Source organism: Psittacula echo (genome assembly GCF_963264785.1).
Source record: "Psittacula echo genome assembly, chromosome: 29".
NCBI classification, from domain to species: domain Eukaryota; kingdom Metazoa; phylum Chordata; class Aves; order Psittaciformes; family Psittacidae; genus Psittacula; species Psittacula echo.
In genome coordinates this window covers 179,057-204,564 of record NC_137764.1, presented here as the reverse complement: position 1 = coordinate 204,564, position 25,508 = coordinate 179,057, and the positions used below count along the sequence as shown (strand labels likewise).

At 50.6% G+C, this 25,508-nt stretch overlaps 1 protein-coding gene across 1 annotated transcript; it reads left to right on the top strand.

The window, feature by feature from the left end:
* Positions 1 to 15,966: 15,966 nt before the first annotated feature.
* On the top strand, positions 15,967 to 19,492 carry LOC308230984 (leucine-rich repeat and fibronectin type III domain-containing protein 1-like protein; the record flags this gene model as incomplete). Its single annotated transcript, XM_080636063.1, has 2 exons — positions 15,967 to 17,342; positions 18,988 to 19,492. The coding sequence occupies 2 exons, from the start codon at positions 15,967 to 15,969 to the stop codon at positions 19,490 to 19,492; spliced, it is 1,881 nt and encodes a 626-aa protein (XP_080492189.1).
* Between the last annotated feature and the right edge of the window lie 6,016 nt (positions 19,493 to 25,508).

Here is a 25,508-nt window from a genome sequence, read left to right as displayed (position 1 = left end):
CCTCATCCTGGAGCCACAGCTGCCTCGGATGCAGTCAACGCTGGAGGAGGATTCCACACGGAAGAGGATCCCGGACCAATTCCCCTCATCTCAGCCCCTCCATGCACCCATTAGAGCCATTAGCATCCCTCTGTGGAGAACACTGACGTGCAAGCATCCCTCTCATCACCAAGGGGAAGATGCTCCTCGGATGCATCTCTTACAGCCTGCCCCATCCTGGCCTTCGGATTCATCCTTCGGAGCATGAATCACGTCTCCAGATATTGCTTGTGCTTGGTATTACCAAGATGTGACTCATTCCCTTGCCCCAAGCCTTCCACAAGGTGGGAATTGTGCCACTGCCTCTAATGAAGCTATGCAGGAGACGAGGATGCTCTGTGAGCCATTATCCCTATCAACACACAAGGGATTGTTGTAAAACAAAGGAAACCCCCCTTTAAATCCCTTCCGTTTAAAAATCCCAGGATTTGCCTTTGCTTTGGCTGAAGCACAGCCAAAAAAAAAGAGGATTTTGGAGGGGTTTTTCCTTCCTTTGCTTCCATGGATTTCAACCCCTCCGTTTCCCATCTAACACAAGGCAGTTTCCCCCTACAAGAGGCCCTAAGCAAAAGCACAGTGTTCACGTGCAGGGCCATGGCTCAGCATCGCATCCCTCCCATCGGCATCCCTGCTCCATGCTTGTGCTCTTCACATTCCCTAAACCAGGATCATACACAGGGAATAACTGTCCCAAGCTGACCCAATACAAGGGGTGGCCCAAGACCCTTTGAAGACCTTGAGATGCTCTTTGGCTGTGGACCAGGATGGAATTATTCGGGTTGGAAAAGACCCTTTGAAGGCCTTGAGATGCTCTTTGGCTGTGGACCAGGATGGAGTCATTTGGGTTGGAAAAGACCCTTTAGATTGAGTCCAATCCTAAACCCATCACTGCCAAGTCCACCATTGAATCTTGTCTCTTGGTGCCTAAAGGTCTAAGTACCCCCAGGGATAATGACTTGAGCACTGGGCAGCCTGTTCTGAAGCTCCACAACGCTTTTGGTGCAGAATGGCTTCCTAATATCCAATCTAAACCTTCCCTGGTGCTGGTTACTTGGGATCCCATGGGAAGAGACCACCCCGCTCCCCTCACCAGCAACTTAACCCCACTAGAACAGGATGCTCCAAGCCCCTGTGTCCAACCTGGCTCCCTGTGCCTCAGCATCCTCACAGGGGAGAACTTCCCTATATTGAACCCGAGCTTCCCCTCTTTCAGCCTGGCTCCAGCCCCTGCTCATCCTTGTGGCCTCACTCCATGTCCTAAAATCCCTTTTCAGCCTCCAGTGCCTTGTAATTAATGGAACAACCTCAATTCCCCCATTAACAGGGAATCCCCAGCACAAACCCAGGCTGGGAGGGACTGGATGGGGAGCAAGGGGAAGGACTTGGGGGTGTCGGGTGATGAGAAGCCCCCCATGACCCGGCTTTAAATGCATGCATCTCCATAAGGTCATGGAGGGGATTCTCCCCCTCTATCCCCCTCGCAGGGGGCTGGAACCGGATGCTCTTTAAGCTCCCTTCCCACCCAGACCACTCTGCGGTGTCGGGATTAATTCCTCCCTTCTCAATGGGGGATGCTGCACCCTGCATCCCAACACTGGGCCACTGAGATGCTCCGTGGGTACCACTCAGGACCTCATCTCTCTCCCCGGTCTCTGCGTCACCGGGGGATGCTGCTCCCTGCATCCCAACACCGGACCGCGGGGATGCTCCGTGGGTACCATTCGGGCAAGGACCGCATCTCTCTCCCCGGTCTCTGCATCACCGGGGGATGCTGCTTTCTGCATCCCAACACCGGACCACTGGGATGCTCCGTGGGTACCACTCGGGCAAGGCAAGGACCGCATCTCTCTCCCCGGTCTCTGCATCACCGGGGGATGCTGCTCTCTGCATCCCAACACCGGACCACTGGGATGCTCCGTGGGTACCACTCGGGCAAGGCAAGGACCGCATCTCCCTCCCCGGTCTCCGCACCGGGGCTGCGGCCATCGGGCGGGGCGGGACGGGGCGGAGCCGCCTTCCTCCCCCTTCCTCCTCCTCTCTTCTTCCTCCTCCTCCTCCTCCTCCGCCGCCGCCGCCGCTGCGCGGAGCCGGGGCGGGGCGGCCCCTGCGGCAGCGGCGCTGCCCGGCTCCGCCGGTGCGGAGGCTCCGCCGTTACCGGCCATGGGCGGCGGCGGCGGAGGCGGCGGTGGCGATGGAGGAGGCGGCGGGGGGGGCACAGCCGAGGTGATGCCGCCCCTGTAGGCTCGCAACGGGAGAGGTGAGCGCGGGGCTCCGGTACCGGTTACCGGCCCCATCGCGGTGCGGGCTGGGGCAGGGGGTGATGGGGAGCAACCGGTTCCTCTCCATCCTCCCATAGCATCGCTGCGGGACCGGGGTCCTTACCCCAGCACCGGAACGGAGGGCACGGAAGCGCCGGTTCTCCGCCGCCGTCCCTTAGGTGATAAATTGCAGTGTCACCGCCCTGCTCCGTGGAGCGCGCTTCCCGAGGTGGGATCCACCCTTCCCACCCGCTGGAATGCTGCGGAGATCCAAGGGATGGACGCTTGCAAGGCGCGGGGGTTCCTAGCGAGGAGCATCACTTTGGAGGCGGGGGGGTGATGCGATGGTTGTGGATGCTTCCATCCCGGTTTTCGTTCCTTATGGAAGCGGACAGCATTCCCTGCTCCCTTCCAATCCCGGTTCTCTCCCGGGGGTAGCGTTGGGGTTGACCGGCTGTGTCATTGAGGCTGGCGGAGGTGATTCCTTTACGATGGGAATGGCAGAGCCCATGGAGCTGGATGGAGGCTCAAGGTGATTCCCTACGACGGGAATGGCAGAGCCCATGGAGCTGGATGGAGGCTGGGCTGGGGAGGGGAGCAGCGCCGAGATTGAGGGCCTGGAAAATCCCTTGGGAAATGGGTTTGTGCTTTGGCAAAGGAAGGGTTTGCCCTATAGGAGCCCTATAATCTCAGAGCAGAGCCAAATACATAGCCCTATATTAGCACTCAGCGGCTGTGATTGAAACCCCTTGCACGTAGGATAGCCAAGGCTTAAAAACCCCTTCTTTAGCCTTAAAAGACCAGAAACGAGCAGTGATTGTGCTCAACGCTGAGCTTATTTGTGCCGGATGATTCCGGTTCACAAAAATGGCCGTTTCCCCCCTTATTTTGGGGTGAAAAGAGCTGGTTTTAGGCTTGTCCGTGACTTTCCCCGCTGGTAACCGGGGTGACTCCAGTGCCGCTGCAGGCAGTGCAGCATTTCCCTGTCTGCTACCTTGCGCTTACCACGAGAGGGCCCATCCTGCGCCCGGCTTTGGGGATGTGCACTTGGGAACGGGGCTGCTGCGGGCTGCATCCGTGCTTTTCCCAAGGGATAACCCCATGCCCTGCCTCTTCTGCGCGCTGATGCTGCTGAGGACCTGAAGGTCATCTGCTTCCACCCGTGGGCAGGGTGCTTCACACTGGACCATGTCACCCAAGGCCGTTGTAATGGAGCAAGGACCCACTAGGGCATCTCCTCCCTTCCTATAGGCACCACTTGCCAAGTCCAAATCTTCTGTTGGGAATAAGCAGCGTATTTAGGATGCTTTCTGCTGCCATGGATGCTCCAAGTAGGACGCAGCCAGCATCCCGCTTGGGTTTGCTCCTGAGATAAGCACGGCCCATTCCCATGTCTTGGAAGGGCAACAGGCAGGGAATGGGAAGCTATTCCCACCTCTTCCAAGCATCTCTGCCCACCAGGGCTGGGGGAGGATGTTGGCAGTGGGTTTTCCTAGAGACAGCGGATGAAATGGAATGGTGACAGCTTCTCATCCCATCCATCCCATCAGGCTGATGGATTGCTCCTGCTTGGTAATAGAAGCCACCAAATGACGTGCAATTGGCTTGAATTAAGTAGGTATTAAACATCTGTATATATATATAATAATATATGTACTATTATATGTATAAAATGCTATTCTTTATATATTAGACATAATACTATTATATATAATAATATTACTAGTATATATTATTATTCTATATAGTAATGATATTAATAATATTATATATAATCCCTATATATACTATTAGAGGTATAAAATGCTATTTTTTATATATTATATATAATACTATTATAAATAATAATATTGCTATTATATATTATTATTTATTATTATATATGATAATATCATAAAATAATATAATAATATATAGTGTTATTATATATATATAGTAATATTATTAATAATATTACATATATAATCCCCATGCCTTCATTTCAACCACGACCATCAGAGATCTCAGTTCAGGGCAGAGATTTCTCCTTTAACTTTAGAAAATGGAGCAAAAAGAAACCATTGAATGCAAGCTTTATTCCTACAGGAATAGAGGAAACCTCCCTATGGATCCAATACAGGGAATTCTGTGGCAGGAAAAGCTCCCTGTCCCCTCCAGAGAGAAGCTGCGCAGATTTGTCTGTCTTTATTATCCCTTTGGTGTTGTTTTTTGCTCGGATTTCCATTGGGAACAAAGGATTTCCCCTCCTCTGACCCAGTCTCAGGCTCTGTGGCCTGTTCTAGGTGAGCAATGAGCCTGGGCAAAGGGGCAACCCTAACCCCGAAGGGGCAGGAGTTCACAATGGAGCAGAGCATCTCTCAAATCAGTGCCTGTTCACTTCTAATGGACAACCCTTAGCCCCAAAGGGGTAGGAGTTCACCATGGAGCAGAGCATCTCTCAAATCAGTGCCTGTTCACTTCTAATGGGCAACCCTAACCCCAAAGGGGCAGGAGCTCACCATGGGGCAGAGCATCCCTGAAATCAGTGCCTCTTCACTTCTAATGGGCAACCCTTAGCCCCAAAGGGGCAGGAGCTCACCATGGAGCAGAGCATCTCTCAAATCAGTGCCTGTTCACTTCTAATGGGCAACCCTAACCCCAAAGGGGCAGGAGCTCACCATGGGGCAGAGCATCCCTGAAATCAGTGCCTGTTCACTTCTAATGGGGAACAACGGCACTTCCAGCTGGATAGCAAGGATCCCTGAGCCCTGTCCTATGTGTGCTGAGGGCCATCCTGCAAAGCCCAAACAGCCTTTCGTATTCAAAGCTGCGTTATTGATATCCTTAGGGATGCTCTGGGCCACCCGATTGCTTTCAGCCAGGCTTTTGTGAGCTAAAAGTGGGACGGTTTGGTTAAACCTGGGTCTATCATCTCCATCGGAGGGTGCCCTTCCTAGGGTATCAAAAAGGAGCATTTGGGGGCTTCCTTTGCCCCGTTCTTACCTTCATTCCCAGCGCTCAATCTCAGCCATTTCAGAGCACTTTGTGCTGCTCTCCTTCAAGGCAACGCCGACCTCTGCTTGCCTTTGAACTTCCTGGGCTCTGGAATTGTAAGGAAGAGTGGAAGTGATGGGAAGGTGGGAGGCAGGCACTGCACTGCTTTTATTCCCCTTTGCTATCAAAGGTGAGGCGGAATCGGCTCCCAGATGGATGCGCTTTGGGGTTCGGAGGCGGATTTGCCTGTCTGCTGTCTGGGATGAGCACCTGGAGCCTGGCTTGTGATGGAAATCACAGCTATCGAGCAGGGACCCTCACCCAGGCTCCGGTTGAGCCAAGTCAGCAGCTTGGCTTCAAGCACCCATGGTGGACGAGCAGGAGATGCTGGTGCAGAGGCACAGGGGCTCCGGATGCGTCGAGGAGGAAGGCTTGGGTGGGAATCAGGGCCTTCCTCTTCATAGGGCCTGGGGAGCAGCTCTGGATCATAGCACAATGGTGATGTGAGCTCTGCTATGACTCTATAGAATGGATAGCTAATGTATATAATTATATACGGATAGCTAATATGCATAATTATATATGGATATCTAATATATATAATTGTATATGGATATCTAATATGTATAATTATATATGGATAGCTAATATATATAATTGTATATGGATATCTAATATGTGTAATTATATATGGATATCTAATATATATAATTGTATATGGATATCTAATATGTATAATTACATATGGATATCTAATATATATAATTACATATTGATATATAACATATATAATTAGATACGGATATCTAATATGTATAATTATATATGGATATCTAATATATTTAATTATATATGGATATATAACATATATAATTAGATATGGATATCTAATATGTATAATTATATATGGATATCTAACATATAATTATTAATAATATAATGTAATAGATACAGTAATATACAATTATACATAATGTAATGGAGATATATAATTATATATAATAGAATAGATATATATAATTATATATAATAGAATGGATATATAGGATTATATATAATAGAATGGATACATATATAATTATATATAATATGATGGATATAGAGAGATATATATAAAGTGGAGCTGGAGGTGCAGCCTGTCTTTCCTATTGGAAGAAGGCCTTCCATGTCCATGCTGAAGTCTTTATTTGTGTTGCTGGCCTACTGAAATCATCTTCCCAAGTGATCCTTATGCTCACAAAGGGCATTTCACTGCCTCTGAAAACCCTTTGGCCTTTGCTTATCCCTTTAGGTTGTGATTGAAGCCATGGAGATAGGGGGTTAGACCCGATGGGCTTTGGAGCTCCCATTCCAATCCCTGTGGATGCATGGCATGAAACAGGTTAAAACCAGAGGTATCTCCTTGGTGTGCTCTGTGCTGGGCTTTTGTATTGCTGCCTAATAGGTAATGATGGGAAACATTGCTTTTGGTCTGGACAAGAGGTAGAGACATGACCATGAACTCAACCCGATGGCCCCAAGGCTCCCTCCATCTGCAGGCTATGGAAGAGAAATGGGGTTGAACAAACACCCATTTCCTTCTCTCGATGGGTTTAAAGCACTGAAACAGCCCCAAAACCCGTGCCCATGGCATCCTTAGCGACACGGTTTAGTGATGGACTGGGTTGGACCCAACGGAAAGTCTTCCCCAGCCTGCTTTATTCCCCGCTCTTGTTGCTCGAATGGGACCTGGTTCCTTCTCTTCCCATCATCAGAGCCTCAAGGCACGGCCTCGCTCCTCATTTCCAGCTGGAACGGCTCCTGGCACGGGTTCCATGGATGACGTCCTCATTGGGTTGGAAATAGCAGGGCTGAGAGCCCCCCCATGGCCCAAACCCACCGGATTTTGACCATTTTTTACCTCCTATTTTCAACGCCAACAGGACAGCTTTGGTTAAACCGCGGTCTATTGTCTCCATTGGAGCGTGCCCTTCATAAGGTCTCCATGGCGAACTATGAGTGGTTCTTGTTCCCCTGATGGCTTCTCAGGGCCTATTCTCTGTTATTAGACGAGGGTGCTCAGAGCAATATCATTTCCATTGCATTTAATGCTTTGAGAGCTGGCAAAGGAGATGGGGAGGCTGAGCAGTGGTTATGAGCTCCATCAAAGGGACCAGGGGTGATGCTCTCTTGAGGAAGCCTCTTGCAACCACCCAAAGTTGGTCATTTTTGCAGCCTGCAATGATTTGGGGGCTCATAGGGGCTTTCTGAAGGGGTTTTGCCCATGGAAAACTCAAGTTTGGTGCCAAAAAATGGGTTGCAAATGGCTTTTGGTCCTCAATATCCATGGTGTGAAACCAGTGGGTACCACAGACGAGCATCACTTACTCCTCTTATCCCACGAAAGCGTATGGGAGGATAAGGGGGATAGATTTGGACTTGTGCTTTCCAACAAGCCTTCAGATGCCAATGGAGCCTCTTAGTACTTAGAAAGCAGCTGGATTTGCTTCCCCCCCCCCCCCCCCCTTTTCACTGCTCTTCCTTGTCATTAGAAGCTATTTCCACATCTGAAATCACAGACTCTTCAATCCACCTGGGAGCACTGAATCCTCCCCCCCCCCCCCCTTCCCCCCCCATTTATGCCATCAGCAACCCTACTCGACTCTGAGGTTATTACAGAGCTCCCAGTTTTGCTGTGTTGGCACATTTCTCCCCTGCCTGGGATGAAACGCAGTGCATTAAATCAGGTCATCATCAGCGTTGTCTGTATTTGTCCTACTTAGTGTTAGCATCCTCTCTTTTATATTAACCCCTACGTGGGTGTTCTTAGTTTCAGATGGTCGCGGGGTATTTTGGTTTGGTTGGGTTTGGGGTATTTTTAAGTGAAAGAATGGTTTTTGGGGCTAAAAGAGCCCGATTTCAGGTGAATACTGGGGAGGCGGGTATCAAGGTTGGATTTAGGGGTATTTTCTCATCAAGCTGAGCTGCTAGAGCATCAGTCAGCAACTAAATGGTAAGCTTTTTATCCCTTATCTATTTCTAAGGGCCAATGCTTCCTTATAAATCACAGCGCCTCAATTCCCTCATGCCCTGGGGCTGCATGCGGATGGACACGGGTTCCCCCTGGCTTTGTGTTTCCAGGGGGTATTTGCATGGGAATGGGGATTATTGGGTCAGGATTCCCGTGTCACAAGGAATTGGCCGGATCTATGGAATCTGGAGGTTATCACAGTTTGCCTTTATGACAGGTTTTACCCCTAAAATAGCTTCCTTTAGGATGCCTGAGGTCAGGAGCATCCGATGCATGGATTTCGGTCCTTTCCTGCACCTCTGCCCAGCTCCGAGGCTGCTGCGCTGGATTGATTGCCCCAGAATGGCTTGAATTAAGGGGGAAAAAAGGATGGAAACAGAGAAAAAGGCTTGGCAAAGCTTTGGTGCTTCATGAACGCTGCTATTTCAAGGTACCTGCAGGTATTAAGCCTCTTTTAGGGGTAGTTTCCTAATAGCCCCGGGCTGTCTGCAGTGGCTCAACTCATTCCCATGGGATAAATTCCTGATCCCTTCCCCTGGACTTCCAGTTTAGCACCCACATCCTAAGAACGAGCAGAGCTGGGAGCACTGGTGGCTTTGGCAAGCACAGATTTAAATCCATGGCCAAGATGGGCGGAAAAGAGGAGGATGCAGGGAAGGGAGATGCTGTGATTTGTTCCCATGGCGTTTCGGGGCTCCCATCCCTTCTCTTAATAGGGAATGGAAGATGCTTTTATGCCACGGATGCTGTCCATGTGGGTCCATGCGAGGCCCCACTTGCAGCACTGTTCCCAAGCAGGGATTTGTTCAGAGGAGGACGGGAATAGCGCGAGCTGGATACAGGGCACGGAGGAAGCTATTCCTGGTGGGAATTGCTGCCTTGATCCCTTTGATGTTCCGGCTTTCAAATGCAGATCAGCTCCTCTGTAAAGAGAACACTACATCCCTTGTCTGATCTGGGTTAGGGCTTGCCTTTGTGGTTTGCAGGGCAGGGAAAGGTGCTCCTTTATCCCAATGCCCTTCTGTGAAGATGCAGTGATCTTGGGGTTGGGTTTGATGTCTTTTTGGGGCACATACGCGGTGTTTTGGGGGTTTTATGAGGGTTTGGAAGTTTGCTTTGTGGTGGTGTCTTAAGGAGGAGCTTAGCAGCCCATGCTCCTTAAAGCCAACCCCAGGTACGGCTCCATTGTGCAATGCAGAGAGCTCCGGATTGCTTCGAGCGGAGCTGTGTCAGCACAGCACCGCTGTGACCCAGCCCTGATGGAGCCAGATACACTTAACCTTGGGTGCAGAGCTCTGCTGATGCAGCTGCCCTTCAGGACTGTGCCTGAGGTTGATGCTTTCCAGCTCGCTGTTTGGGTTTCTCCATTAGGAATGCTGGAGCCGGGCTGATGGAGCAGCATCAACGCGAGGTCCTGCAGGAGATGCTGTTCCCTATCCCAATGAGCAAGGAGCAACTGCTCCTCGGGATGTGCTTTGGGGAAGTGCTGGCCAAATGGGGGTTGTTTGGTTCCTTGTGGCTGGGATGATGGTAGGAGGAGAGGGAAGATCTGAGGTCAATGGTGTGATGGTCCCTCAGTAATGAGGGACCATCTATGAGGTCTATGGGGACCATCAATGAGGTCTATGGGGACCATCTATGAGGACCATCTATGGGGACCATCAATGAGGTCTATGGGGACCATCAATGAGGTCTATGGGGACCATCTATGAGGACCATCAATGAGGTCTATGGGGACCATCTATGAGGACCACTTATGAGGACCATCAATGAGGTCTATGGGGACCATCAATGAGGTCTATGGGGACCATCTATGAGGACCACTTATGAGGACCATCAATGAGGTCTATGAGGACCATCAATGAGGTCTATGGGGACCATCTATGAGGACCACTTATGAGGACCATCTATGAGGTCTATGAGGACCATCAATGAGGTCTATGGGGACCATCTATGAGGACCACTTATGAGGACCATCTATGAGGTCTATAAGGACCATCTATGAGGTCTATGGGGACCATCTATGAGGACCATCTATGGGAACCATCTATGGGGACCATCTATGAGGACCATCTATGGGGACCATCTATGAGGACCATCTATGGGGACCATCTATGAGGACCATCTATGGGGACCATCTATAAGGACCATTTATGAGGTCTATAGGGACCATCTACGAGGTCTATGGGGACCATCTACAAAGACCATCTATGAGGGCCAGCAATGAGCGACCAGCAATGAGGGGTCCTCAACACGGAAGGCCAGGTTGGACAGAGCCTTGGGTGGCAATGGTCTATGGGGGGATGTCCCTATCTATAGCATGGAACTGGATGATGTTCAGGTCCTTTCCAACCCATTCCACGATTCTTTTCTTCTTTAGAGGGAATCAGCCATCCATGAGCACCAGCAGTGGAAGTGTGGGTTAGGAGGTGGCTTCTCTTCAGCCTTGGTTCTCCTCTTTGCTGCCTCCTTGGGTTTCCAGGAGCTATGGAAAAGCTGCTTCCAGATCTTCTGGAAGCAGGAAAAGGGGAAGATGCTGCCTTGCATCCAGGAAGAGCTATTGCATGGGAAGACTGAAGCAAGAAGGCAATGCCAGGACCGAATACATGGGATGGGGCCATTGTCCAGTAAATCTCAGCATCGCAGTCTCCCTTTATCACTCATTGGAATATAATCCTTCCCTTGCACCGTTGGGGCCATTGCAGAGTAAATCTCAGCATCGCAGTCTCCCTTTATCACTCGCTGGAATATAATCCTCCCTCTGAGATGTGCTTTCCCATTCCCATTTACACTTCCTCAGGAGCTATTGGTGTTTGTCCTGGTGCCTTTTCTACCTCTCAAAGCCTGTTTGCCTTTAACAAGAGGATGGGAAAGCCCCGTTACTGGTATTTACCGCATCATTTAAAGTCGCTTTCTTGGCTGCATAATAAGTCATTATCGCCCCATCTTCTCCTTTCTTTTCGGGGGTGTGTGAAGGGTTTTACAGGAGCTGACTGCCATGCAGCACAATAGTTGCTGTCTTGCGGATGCTGTTAAAATGAGTGTTTAAAGCCCTGCCTATAAAACACCCATTTAGAGCATCCTCCTGCCAAAGAGAGTCTGTCAAAGCATGCTGACTGTGTTAGGAGTCAAAGCTTGCCTATGTGCTTATACTGGATGGGTCTACTTTGCATCAGCATCTTCCCATTCCATGTGGGAGGGAGGAAGGATGCTTTTTGCTGGCTTTTCCCCCTTTTAAATGATTTCCAGTGTGTTTGTGGGGCTGATGCTGCAGAAGTTCAGCCCGTAATGGGTTCTTCAGAGAGAACAAGAGGTGATGCCTTTAGCATGCTTCCTGTGTGTGTTTGAGGTGTTACTGTGTGAGCATAGAGGAAAAGCATGTGTTAAGCTTGAATGAGAGAGGAAATAGAGGAGTTAATGGTAATTAGATGGTATTATGATACATATAATAGAATAGTATATATCATTTATAAATAATTGTATAACATAGAATATAACAATATGTCATTTTAATATAATTGTATATTATAATAATATAGTATATATCATTTATAAATAATTATATAACATAGAATATAACAATATGTCATTTTAATATAATTGTATATTATAATAATATAATATCTACCATTTTTATATAATTATCTATTATTATAATATAGATAATCATATATGCCATTTATATATAATTATATATTATTATAATATATACCATTTATATATAATTATATAGCATAATAATATAATAATAGATACCATTTATATATATAATTATATCTTATTATAATATAGATAATGATATATGCCATTTATACAATGCAGCAAAGCGTTGGAATGGGGATGGAATGGGTTTGCTGGGGCCATACCGAGAGGCTCTTCCACGCTGCTCTTCCAGCTCGGAAGGTTATGCCATAGGAAGCTCCATGAATGCCATAGGGAGGCATTCCCTTTCCCTCTCCTCTCCTCCCCTTCACGTAAAGGGAATGCTGTGATTGCTGATGCCTATGCTGAGAGCCCAGCCTTGCACTCCCGATTCACCCTCTGCTTCGGGTGTGCTGCTTTCCAACCTCTTCCGAGCCTTCGGAGGGCTGCAGAGCAAGGAGGCCCCTATAGGGATGCGCTGAGCGCCAGGCAGTGATGCATGGCTTTGGCATTGGGTTTATCCAAAGGAAGCCAGGTTGATGATGCTTCCCAAATCTCTGCACTCTTCCCATTGGGAAACAGCTCCGGCCACCCCAGCACTTGTCCCAGTGGGCTTGGAATAGACCTTGGCTTGGCGTTGCCACCCCAATGCAAGGCTTCTTTGGGTACCACGGGATACAGGGGATGCTCAAGGCTCTCATGCATCGCGGTTGGAGGTGGGCAAACTGATGTGGCCTGAAATGATGGATAGGATTGAGCTTTACCTGATGCAGTTTCCTCTACCAGGGAAAGCAGAAGAACTCATTTCAAGCGTTTCATTACCACCACTAAAGGTGATGGAATCATTTCTATGGGAGCAGCAGGGCTAAAGGGCCCTTAATGAGCCCTCTCCACCCTAATTCCATCGGATTGCAGCCTGGATTGTGCTCTCTCCTCCCATTTAATGAGCATCCTTCAGCTCTAGCACTCTCCATGCGCTCCAGGGCTGCTGCTTTGCCCTCTTCATGGGCTCATCTCCTTGCCCTCTTCATCTGCAGCCATTGCACATCACACGCTGCAGATTGAGGCCTCTGCTTAGCAGGCGTTTGCTGCGCCTTGGGGTCAAATGATGGGATGCTTCTCTAAACAGGAGGATAGATGCTGTCTATCTGACCCACTTTGGCCTTTGAATTACCCTCTGCTTCCAGCATCATTAAGCCACTATAATAAGTAGACAACTCATTTCGACCCTATTTAACGTGATGCTCTTGGACCTGCGCTGCTCCGCAGAGGGATGCTGGCTTTTCCTTCATTGCAAGAAAGATGCGGTTCACATGGGATGATTTAGAGGAGCCTTTGGCAATGCTGGGTAAAGGACTTGAGGATCTTCAAGGTCTTTTCCACCCCATTTGATTGCATGGTCCAGCTTCGGTTGCGTGCTCAAAGCCCTCCCCAAAGGGAGCCCAGGGGCACTGGCGGTATCTCTTCACCTCTTCCATTCTGGGACCTGATGGAACGGATCCATAGGAACCGGATGGTGTTAAGGAATAGGATGTGTGCAGAAAAAGCCCCAAACCCCCCCCCCCAATCCAATGTGTTGGATGCTTGCAAAGCGCCTTGGAGCTGGGCTCACGAAGCACGGATTAAACCCGCGCTGAAGCTGCTCAGCGGTGCATTTCCAGGGTCTAAAACTACCCCGGCTCCGAGCGCTGTCCTGGAAGGGATTCCTCCCGTGGGGAATTAGAGGAGATTCCTTACAGCAGGGCTCCGGTTGGGAATTAACAGACTCCAATCCGCGCCGCGCTCCAGTGAAGAGCTGAGATTGCGGCGCCTCCTATGGATCCCAGGAGCACAAAGGCCTTCTGCACCCTTAAAACCCATATAAAAGAGTTAAAAACCCCCCAAACCCCAACCAAATAACCCCAAAAAATCCCCCGAACCAGAGGCTTTGCTGTTCAAACCCTTTCCCCCTCCTCTGTCACGCTTAATTCCAGTGCTAAGCAAAGCTCTGGAGGCTTAGAGGGCTTGCTTTGTCTCTTTAGGCAACCCTTTATCTCCTATGGGATGAAGCCAGATTGAAGGTTCATCCTTTATCAGTCCTTTTTGGGCAGCTCTGGAGTAAATTTTGTGTCTTGGTTCTCTATTATTTCATTTATTATAATTATAGAGATTTATTGGGATCTGTATTATAATTATAGAGTTATTGTTATATTAATTATAATTATAGTTATTATTATACTTATTATAACTATTGTAATATTTATTATAATTATAAATTAGTTATACTTATTTTAATTATAGATTTATTATTATATTTATATTTGTTATTATACTTATTATAATTATATAGTTATTATAGTTCTTATAATTATACCTATTTATTGTTATATTTACTATAGTTCTATATTTACCATTAATTTTATTATAATTATATATTTATCTTTATTATTATAATTATTATAATTATAATAGGGATCATTTTCCCCTCCCCTTCTGGTTTCGGATGCTGTTGCAGGGCTCCACCGCTGCCTCCTCCCCTTTGCAGGGCACAACCCATCTCCCTGCCTTCCAATCCCCACTTCTCCATCCCTTGCTCTGCCCTTTGCTCCTTTCCCACGGGATTGGGAGCGTTTCACACCCAAGGTGCTCTTCTTGCTGGTGCTGGGCTTTGTCTCCTCCATAGCAGATGCTTGGACCATTATAGACGCGTTCCCTCTCTGTCGAAGGCTGTCAAATGTCCGTCCATCTGCCTTGCCAAGGCTCTTCCTGTGTAGGAAGACCGCAAACCCCCCCCCTCCAACCAAACCCCACCACCCCCGGCTCTTCATTCTCAGCCGCAATCAGTGCAATTCACTGCAATAGAGAGAAATGAGCTCTTCCGGGGTCCAGGGCTTTGTGGTGCGGAAAGAGGAGCCTTTAAAGCATCATTTCTGGCAGATTTTTGTCTATTGAAATAATATATAACATAGAATATATAATATATAACATAATATATAATGTATAATATATAGCATATAATATATAATATATAATATTTCCTTTCTGAAGGGAATTTTTGATGTTCTGGGGTTTTTACAGCCTTTTGGAAGCTCAATTATAATATAAAAACATAAAATATAAAATATAATATAATATATATAACATATAACATATAGCATATAACATATAATTAATATAGCATATAATACATAATTAATATATTATATATAATATATGATATATAATATTTCCTTTCTGAAGGGAATTTTTGACATTCTGGGGTTTTTACAGCCTTTTGGAAGCTCAATTATAATATAAAAACATAAAATATAATATATAATATATATAACATATAGCAGATAACATATAATTAATATATAACACATAACATATAATTAATATATAACATATAATATATAATATGTAATATATGATATATAATGTTTCCTTTCTGAAGGGAATTTTTGGCGTTCTGGGGTTTTTAAGGCCTTTTGGAAGCTCAATTATAATATAAAAACATAAAATATATAATATATATAACATATAGCAGATAACATATAATTAATATATAACATATAATATATAATATGTAATATATGATATATAATGTTTCCTTTCTGAAGGGAATTTTTGGCGTTCTGGGGTTTTTAAGGCCTTTTGGAAGCCTCTGAATCCTTTCCCTGCAAAGGCCAAAGCAAAGCTTAAGGTGCTTGGCTCCTCTCTTCCCCCATGCTGCTGGCCCTCGTGGCCTTTCAATGCCATCTCCCTCAATCCTTGCCCTCCCTTTTGTCCTTCAGAGGCATCAGCATCGCGTTGGCCATGCCTATGGCCTGCAACCCATGCACGGCACCGCGCGTTGCGGTCCACGAGCTGCCTATGAGCTATGGACTGGGCCCGTCATAGGAGAGCAGAGCCAGACTCCAAGCTCTTACCCCTAAACCCAGCCAAGTTAAGATGAGCAGGGGAATCTGTCACGGTCTTTGGAAGGTGTTTCCAGTTTGCATTGAAAACACCGACGCAAACCCGTTTCTAAGGCCTATTTACGCGCATTTCTCCTCCTTCTTTAGGTCTGCTGTGCTTCTTACGATGGAAAGGCTGCTTGTCTCCCTACTGGTTATTAGCACAGCTGTGAAGGCCATGATGTGTCCCAAACGCTGCATGTGCCAAAACCTCTCGCCATCCTTCACCATCCTCTGCACGAAGACGGGGCTCCTCTTCGTGCCCCCCGGCATCGACAGGAGGACGGCGGAGCTGAGGTTAATGGACAACTTCATCACGACCCTGCGGAGGAAAGACTTTGCCAACATGACCAACCTCATCCACTTGACGCTCTCCAGGAACACCATCAGCCAGATCATGCCTTACGCCTTCTTCGATCTCAAAGGCCTCCACGCCTTGCACTTGGACAGCAACCGGTTGACTTACATCCACGAAGACCACTTCAAAGGCTTAATCAACCTGCGGCATTTAATCCTCAGCAACAACCAATTGAGCTCCATTTCCCCCAGGTCCTTGGACGACTTCATTGAGACCATCGAAGACCTGGACCTGTCCTACAACAACCTCGTCCGCATCCCTTGGGACACCATCGCCAAGCTCTCCAACGTCAACACCATCAGCTTGGACCACAACCTCATCGAGGCCGTGCCAGAGGGGATCTTCTCCAACCTGCACAAGCTCGCCCGCCTGGACATGACCTCCAACAAGCTGAAGAAGATCCCTCCGGACCCCTTGTTTTCCAGGGTCCCCGTGTACACCAAACCCAAGGGCTCGCCGCTGTCATCGCTGGTGCTCAGCTTCGGAGGGAACCCGTTGCATTGCAACTGCGAGCTTGTGTGGTTGCGGCGCCTGACCAGGGAGGACGACCTGGAAACCTGCGCCTCGCCGCCGGAGCTGATGGGCAAGTACTTCTGGTCCATCAAAGAGGAGGAGTTCGTGTGCGAGCCCCCCATGATCACGCACCGGCCGCCCAAGGTGACGGCAAGCGAAGGCCAAAGCATCTCCTTGAAGTGCAAAGCCGTCGGCGATCCCGAGCCCTACGTCCGCTGGATCGCGCCCGATGGGAAGCTGGTCTCCAACACGTCCAGGACTATCTCCTATGAGAACGGGACCTTGGATATCCTGGTGGCTTCCCTGGGTGACAAAGGCACCTTTACCTGCATCGCATCCAACGCCGCGGGCGAGTCGACGGCGCCGGTGGAGCTCCTTGTTACCCCGTACCCCAACCTTGCCAACAGCACCAACTGTGATAAGGATGCTGAGCCCGGCCCCTCAGACATCCTCATCTCCGCCAAGTCCAGCTTCCCCAATGAAACCAAGGCTCAGCAGGACAAGGTGGTGGTGGTCACGGAGCTGACCTCTTCCTCTGCTCTTATCCAGTGGCCTTCCCAGCATCACCTGCCCGGGATGCGGATGTACCAGATCCAGTACAACAGCTCTTCCGATGACATCCTCGTGTACAGGTAACCCTGCTCGTGCCTTTGGGAAGCGGGCGGTGGAAGGGAGGCTCCCGTTAGACATCCCCTGCCTAACGACAGCTGCCTTGTAGTAGGTAGGAATTGTATAGGAGGGAATGAGAGGCAGTGATTGCCTCCTTCGCCCATCAAACTCCGGTTGTTGAGGAGCTGCTGATGGGCAAGAGCTCAGTTGGGGGCATTTAAGGGAATTGAGGGTATTTTGGTGACTTTTAATGCTGAGGAAGTGTAATTCTGGGCCTCAAAAAGATGGAAGACATCGGCATGGCCCAAGCGACTTTCGGCCTGTATGGGTATGGTGGTACCACATTATGCCAAACCTCCAGCCCCTATCTCTTGTAGTGTGCATCCTTATCATGGGAGGGTTGGAAAGGACCTTAGGATCATCCAATCCCAATGCTCAGGGATGCCTCGCGCTAGACCAGGTGCTCCAAGCCCTGTCCAACCTGGCCTTGGACACTGCCAGGGATGGGGAATCCAAACCTTCTCCATCCAACCCATTCCAGTGTCCCAGTGCCCTCACTTCCTTACCTCCAACCTGAACTTCCCCTCTTCCAATCGGAACCCATCACCCCTTGTCTTATGGCTCCGGGCCCACCTCCAGCATCCTTGCAGCCCCCTTCAGACACTAAACCCCCATCTCCATCCCTTTGAGGAGGAGCCATGAGTTCGATGCAGCCTTTGTGGTACCACAGCATCTCTTAGGGGGGAGACAAACCACTGCTGGAGCTGCAAGCAGGCCATCTATTCCTCTATATCTATTCCTATATATACTTATATATTCCTCTATATCTATTCCTATATATACTTATACATATATTCCTATATATCTACTCCTGTGTATATATTCCTATATATCCATTCCTATATATACTTATATCCTGTATATATATTCCTGTATATATATTCCTATATAACCATTCCTATATATACTTATATTCCTGTATATCTTTTATACTCCTGTATATCTATTCCTATATATACTTATATATTCCTATATATCTATTCCTATATGTACTTATATATCTCTTCCCATATATTCCTATATATCTATTCCTATATATTCCTATATATCTATTCCTATCTGTACTCATATATCTGTTCCTGTATATAAATTCCTATATATCTATTCCCATATATACTTTTATATCTATTCCTGTAATTAAATTCCTATATATCTATTCCCATATATACTTATATATCTATTCCCGTATACTCCTATATATCTATTCCCGTATAGTCCTATATATACTTATAGATCTATTCCTATATACCTATTCCTATATATACTTATATATCTATTCCTATATATACTTATATATATACACCTGCATATCAATTCCTATATATCCATTCCTCTATATACCTATATATCCCTATATATGTATCCCTACACCTTTCTCCTCCGCCGGTTATCGATGCCATCCCTTCTCCTTTTTACCCATCCACGCACCGAGGCCTGGTGCCCGTCTCACCGCTGCCACCCCATCGCACCCTTTGTGCCACGCAACGGACCCGGAAAGCCATTCTCCTTGCCAGTATCCGGGTCTCCCATCCTTCTCCTGCGCCGTTTCCTTGCATCCCTTCGGCTCCCTCCACCCCGGAAGCTGATCCCGCTCCTTTTCTCTTCCAGGATGATCCCAGCCGCCAGTAAATCCTTCTTCTTGACTGATCTGGTTGCAGGACGCGAGTACGACCTCTGCGTCCTCGCCGTCTACGACGATGGGTCCACATCCTTGACGGCGACCAGGACCCTCGGGTGCGTGCAGTTCACCACCCAAGAGGAGTACAAGCAATGCCGCTCCCTCCACGCTCAGTTCCTCGGCGGGACCATGATCATCATCATCGGGGGCATCATCGTGGCCTCCGTCCTCGTCTTCATCTTCATCCTCCTCCTCAAGTACAAAGTCTACAACAACCACCCCAAGAGCAAGGCGCCCAAAGTGACCAACGTCTGCTCCCAAACCAACGGCTCCCAAAGCGGCTCCATGGCCCGCTCCACTTCCAAGCTGGCCGAGAGACGGGAAAGCCTCCATCAGGAAGCCTCTCCCATCAAAGGGAAAACGGGGCTGGATGCGGATTGGGATAAAGCCGCCCCGACCAACGCATCCTTTCCGACGTTGGAAGCGTTGCCTTAAGGGCCAATGGGCTGCGCGTCGGGTGGATTTTAAGCTGATTCTTGTCTATTTTTAAGCTCAGATGGGGTTTAAAGAGTATTTTTTTAATCCGGGCACACATTTCTTGCCTTCGGGACCGTTTTGGGGTCGTGGTTATTAAAGCTCCAGGTGTGATTCCGAAGGGTTCCTTCCGAGCGGGCGCCTCCGGTCCCAAGGGGCCAGGAGCATCTCAAGGCGATGCTCAGCATCCGTGGCCGCGGGGGCAATGGGGTCGGCTTCCGCGTGGATGCCGGAGCAGCAGCGAAACGAGCCTCGGGAGTTGTCTCTGGGAGATGGGAATTGTCTCTGGGAATTGCCTCTGGGAGATGGGAATTGTCTCTGGGAGATGGGAATTGTCTCTGGGAATTGCCTCTGGGAGATGGGAATTGTCTATGGGAGATGGGAATTGTCTATGGGAATTGTCTCTGGGAGATGGGAATTGTCTCTGGGAGATGGGAATTGTCTATGGGAGACAGGAATTGTCTCTGGGAATTGCCTCTGGGAGATAGGAATTGTCTCTGGGAGATGGGAATTGTCTCTGGGAATTGCCTCTGGGAGATGGGAATTGTCTCTGGGAGATGGGAATTGTCTATGGGAATTGTCTCTGGGAGATGGGAATTGTCTATGGGAGATGGGAATTGTCTATGGGAATTGTCTCTGGGAGATGGGAATTGTCTATGGGAGATGGGAATTGTCTATGGGAATTGTCTCTGGGAGATGGGAATTGTCTCTGGGAGATGGGAATTGTCTATGGGAATTGTCTCTGGGAGATGGGAATTGTCTATGGGAGACAGGAATTGTCTATGGGAGAGGGAATTTTCTATGGGAGATGGGAATTGTCTACAGGAGATGGGAATTGCCTATTGTCTCTATGTTGTGGTCTATAGGAGAGGGAATTGTCTATAGGAGACGGAATTGTCTGTGGGAGATGGGAATTGTCTATGGGAGACGGGAATTGCCTGCCTGGAAACTGGTCCTTCCCCCCCATGTGTGATGGTGAAGCAGCACCAGGCCCAGCCCCAGGATGAAGGATGCTCAGCAGAGCATCCCATGGGCTGGACCCGCACTGGCTTCCTCTGAGCCTGTAATGGGATTCCTGCCCCTTGGAAGCTTGGGATAACAGCCCTTATGGGCGGGCAGGCCGAATCCTGCCCTGCCTTGGATCTTACATCCTGCTCCTCCGAGTGCAGAGCTGGGATTGCGCAGGATAACGCCGGTAACACAAGGATGCTTTAGGACCGCTCAGTCTCCCATGCAAGAAGCCTGGGGGGGGGGATTCAGCCCTTGTTTGCCTTGTTCCTGCTCTTGTTTATATGGGATCATCCAGAGGGAATGCTGTGGGAATCCCGTCCTGTTTCTCCCTATGGAACAGGAGCTTCACCATGGGACAGTAAGTACCATTCCTATGCTTTATTGCCACGTCAGCAGCACCAGATCCATCATCATCGGAAAGGATGCTCCTGGTAAGTGCCCTGCGGGATGCCTGGGATTTGAAGGGGGGAATGCGAGGAGCATTCCCAATGCCAATGGCACCATCCCGGAGCTTTTCCCACTCTTATGGCAGAAGAAGGATGAGCTGTGCCCAAATCCAGCCATTAGAAACCACCGGTGTCGCTCACGTCCGGCCCCAGTTGCCCCCCACAGTGCCCCAAACCGGCTTCAATTGCGCCAAAAGAGCAAAAACCAACCCCAAAGTGCCCCAAATCCACCCCAAATGCCTCTGAACCGGCCCAAATTGCCCCCCAAGGAGCCTGAAATGCCCCAAAGCAGCTCAAAGTGCCCCAAACCCCACCCAAATTGCCCTGAATCAGCTCAAACGACCCCAAAAGTGGCTTTAATTGTCCTAAAGCAGCCCCCAAATGGCCCCGAAGTGGCTCAAAATTCACTCCAAACGACCCAAAACTACTGGAATTTCCCCCAATTAGGCCCGAACAGCCCAAATTGCCCCAAACCCTGCAGAAAAGCCCCCAAATCAGTTTGAAATGCCCCAAAACTCCCCGAATTACCCCCAAAACCACCCAGCCCCTGCTCCCTCAGCCAGGCACCGGGGCCAGCGAGGGGAAGAGGGGGAAGACACTGGGAATAGGGAACAGGGCGCAACGGGAACACCGGAGGGGCCCCATTCCCGTTCCCATTCCCGTTCCCGTTCCCATTCCCGTCCCCATTCCCGTTCCCGCGCGCGCCCTCACGTGTCACTTCCGCGTAAGCGCGGGAAAAGGAGGCGTGGCGGCAAAACGGAGGGGGCGTGGCCACGGCGAGGCCACGGCGGCAGGATACGGGGGGAGGTGGGGGGTGAGGGCTGGAAGCGTCCATGGGGCCGGGGCCGGGGGGGGGTCCCAGCGGTGGGGGGGGGGTTTAGAAGCGGCTTTGCTGGGGCTGAGCCCCAAACGTGGGGGGGAACCGGTGTTAATGGGGGGGGGGGGGGCGGTGACAGGGACACCCCCCCGGGGGCGCGGCCAGGTGAGCCCGCCCTCAGGAGGGGCGTGGCCAAGCTGGAAGGGGGCGTGGTCTGATTGGCTGGCTGCCGAGGGGGGGCGTGTCCTGGGCGGGGGGCACGGGCAGGCGGCCAATGGGGGGGCGTGGCCTGGGCGGGGGGCTTGGGCCGGCGGCCAATGGGGCGTGCCGGGGGGGCGTGGCCCCGGGGAGGGGGGCGTGGCCGGGGAGGGGGCGCGCTGCGGGCGGCGGTGGCGGCGGCCATGGACGGGCGGCCCGGGGCGAGGTACGGGGGGGGCCGGGCACAGGGTTGGGGGGGTGGCCCGGAACGGGCTTTGGGGTACGGGGGGGGGGGCAGGATCGGGTCCTCTGGGGGGGGTTCCCTGTGGAGAGAGCAGGATCCGACCCGGGGGGGCGGGGTCCGGGGGGGGGTCCCAATGGGGGTCCCTTTGGGGGACAGGATCGGGCCCTTGGGGGGGGAACAGGGGCAGGATCGGGCCCTGGAGGGGGGGTCCTGGGTCTGGGTCTTTTAAAGGGGGTCCGGTTGTGGGGGGGGGGCTTGGGGTGGGGTTTTGGGGGGGGGTATCCGGTACCCTGAAGTTTGGGGGGGGGGGGGGGCAGGATTGGACCATGGTGGTCCGGGGGGGGGAGGTTGTTATGGGGGTCCTGTGTCAGCCCATGGGGTCATGGGGGTGCACACGCGTGTTCATGTGTGTGCATCACGTGTGGCCTTGGCGTGATGGGATGGGGGTGTTCAGGGGTGGCATCTGCACACACACACAGACACACACAGCACCCCCCCCCCCCGGTGCTTCGTACTGGTCCCAGTTAGAGCCTGGGACTGGTCCCAGTTATTGCCTGGTCCCATTCAGTACCTGGTGACTGGTCCCGGTTAGAGCCCAGAGCTGGTCCCATTCAGTGCCTTGTAACTGGTCGCAGTTAATACCCAGTGACTGGTCCCAGTTAGAGCACAGAATTGGTTCCAATTAGAGCCCAGTGACTGGTCCCAGTTAGAGCCTAGAGCTGGTCCCATTTAGTGCCCAGTGACTGGTCCCAGTCGGTGTCCAGTGTATTGATCCCAGTTAGAGCCCAGAACTGGTTCCAGTTGGTGCCCAGTGACTGGTCCCAGTTAGAGCCTGGGGCTGGTCCCAGTTGGTGCCTGCTCCCATTCAGTTCCCATTGGCTGCTCTCAGTTAGGAGCTGGTCCCAGTTAGGGCCTGGTCCTGTTCAGTTCGCAGTGACTGCTCCCAGTTAGAGCCCAGAACTGGTTCCAGTTGGTGCCCAGTGACTGGTCCCAGTTAGAGCCTGGGGCTGGTCCCAGTTAGCGCCTGCTCCCATTCAGTTCCCAGTGGCTGCTCCCAGTTCGAGCCCAGAAGTGGTCCCAGTTCTCCCAGTACCTCCATGGGGTGGCAGGGAATGAGCCGGTCCCGAGCGGGAGCTGCCAGCGCACGTGTGGGCGTGCCGCCATTAGCACACATTAGCATACATTAGCATACATTGACATACATTGGCGTGGCCCCGCCCCGCGGCCGCCGGGCGCGGCGCCAGGGACAGGAACAGCGCGTCCCGAGCGGGGCCAGCGCGGAGCACGTAGAGGGGGGGGGGCACGGAGCGGACACGCAGGGAGGGAGACAGGGATAGACAGGGATAGGCAGGGATAGACAGGGATAGACAGGGATAGGCAGGGATAGACAGGGATACAGGCAGGGATAGACAGGGATAGACAGGGATAGACAGGGATAGGCAGGGATAGACAGGGATAGACAGGGATACAGGCAGGGATAGACAGGGATAGACAGGGATAGACAGGGATAGACAGGGATAGGCAGGGATAGACAGGGATAGACAGGGATAGACAGGGATAGACAGGGATAGGCAGGGATAGACAGGGATAGACAGGGATAGGCAGGGATAGACAGGGATAGGCAGGGATACAGGCAGGGATACAGGCAGGGATAGAGGCAGGGATAGACAGGGATAGGCAGGGATAGACAGGGATAGACAGGGATAGGCAGGGATAGACAGGGATAGACAGGGATAGGTAGGGATAGGCAGGGATAGACAGGGATAGACAGGGATAGAGGCAGGGATACAGGCAGGGATAGACAGGGATAGACAGGGATACAGGCAGGGATACAGGCAGGGATAGAGGCAGGGATAGACAGGGATAGACAGGGATAGACAGGGATAGACAGGGATACAGGCAGGGATAGGCAGCGATAGAGGCAGGGATAGGCAGGGATATAGACAGGGATACGCAGGGATACAGGCAGGGATAGGCAGGGGTAGACAGGGATATAGGCAGGGATAGGCAGGGATATAGACAGGGATACAGGCAGGGATAGACAGGAATAGACATGGATACATACATGGATACATGGATACACATGGATATACACATGGATACACATGGATGCTGACATGGATAGACATGGGTACACACATGGATACATGGACACACACGCAGACATATGGCCATGCCTGGGAGCACCCACGTGTGCTGACGGTGCCCTGTGGGGTGCCCTGTGGGTGCATTGGGTGCAATGGGCACCCCATGGGTGCCCTGTGGGTGCAATGGTAGCAATGGGTGCATTGGGTGCAATGGATGCAATGGGTGCAATGAGTACATTGGTGCAATGAGTGCATTGGATGCAATGAGTGCATTGGGTGCAATGGATGCAATGGGTCCATCGGGTGCAATGGATGCAGTGGGTGCAATGGGTCCATTGGGTGCAATGGGCGCAATGGGTGTGATGGGTCCATTGGGTGCAATAGATGCAATGGGTGCAGTGGGTGCAATGAGTGCAATGGCTCCATTGGCTACAACGGCTCCATTGACTGCAATGGGTTCCCCATTGACCCCAATGGGCTCCCTATTGACTCCATTGACCCCAATGGGTTCCCCATTGACCCCAATGGCCCCATTGACCCCAATGGGCTCCCTATTGACTCCATTGACCCCAATGGGCTCCCCATTGACTCCATTGACCCCAATGGGCTCCCCATTGACCCCAATGGCCCCACTGACTGCAATGGGCTCCCCATTGACCCCAATGGCTGCCTTGACCCCAATGGTATCCCCGCTGACTCCATTGACCCCAATGGCCCCCTTGACCCCAATGGTATCCCCGTTGACTCCATTGACCCCAATGGGCTCCCTATTGACTCCATTGACCCCAATGGCCCCATTGACCCCAATGGTATCCCCGTTGACTCCATTGACCCCAATGGGCTCCCCATTGACTCCATTGACCCCAATGGCCCCATTGACCCCCATGGTATCCCCGTTGACTCCATTGACCCCAACGGCCCCATTGACCCCCATGGTATCCCCGTTGACTCCATTGACCCCAATGGGCTCCCTATTGACTCCATTGACCCCAATGGCCCCATTGACCCCAATGGTATCCCCGTTGACTCCATTGACCCCAATGGGCTCCCCATTGACTCCATTGACCCCAACGGCCCCATTGACCCCCATGGTATCCCCGTTGACTCCATTGACCCCAACGGCCCCATTGACCCCCATGGTATCCCCGTTAACTCCATTGACCCCAACGGCCCC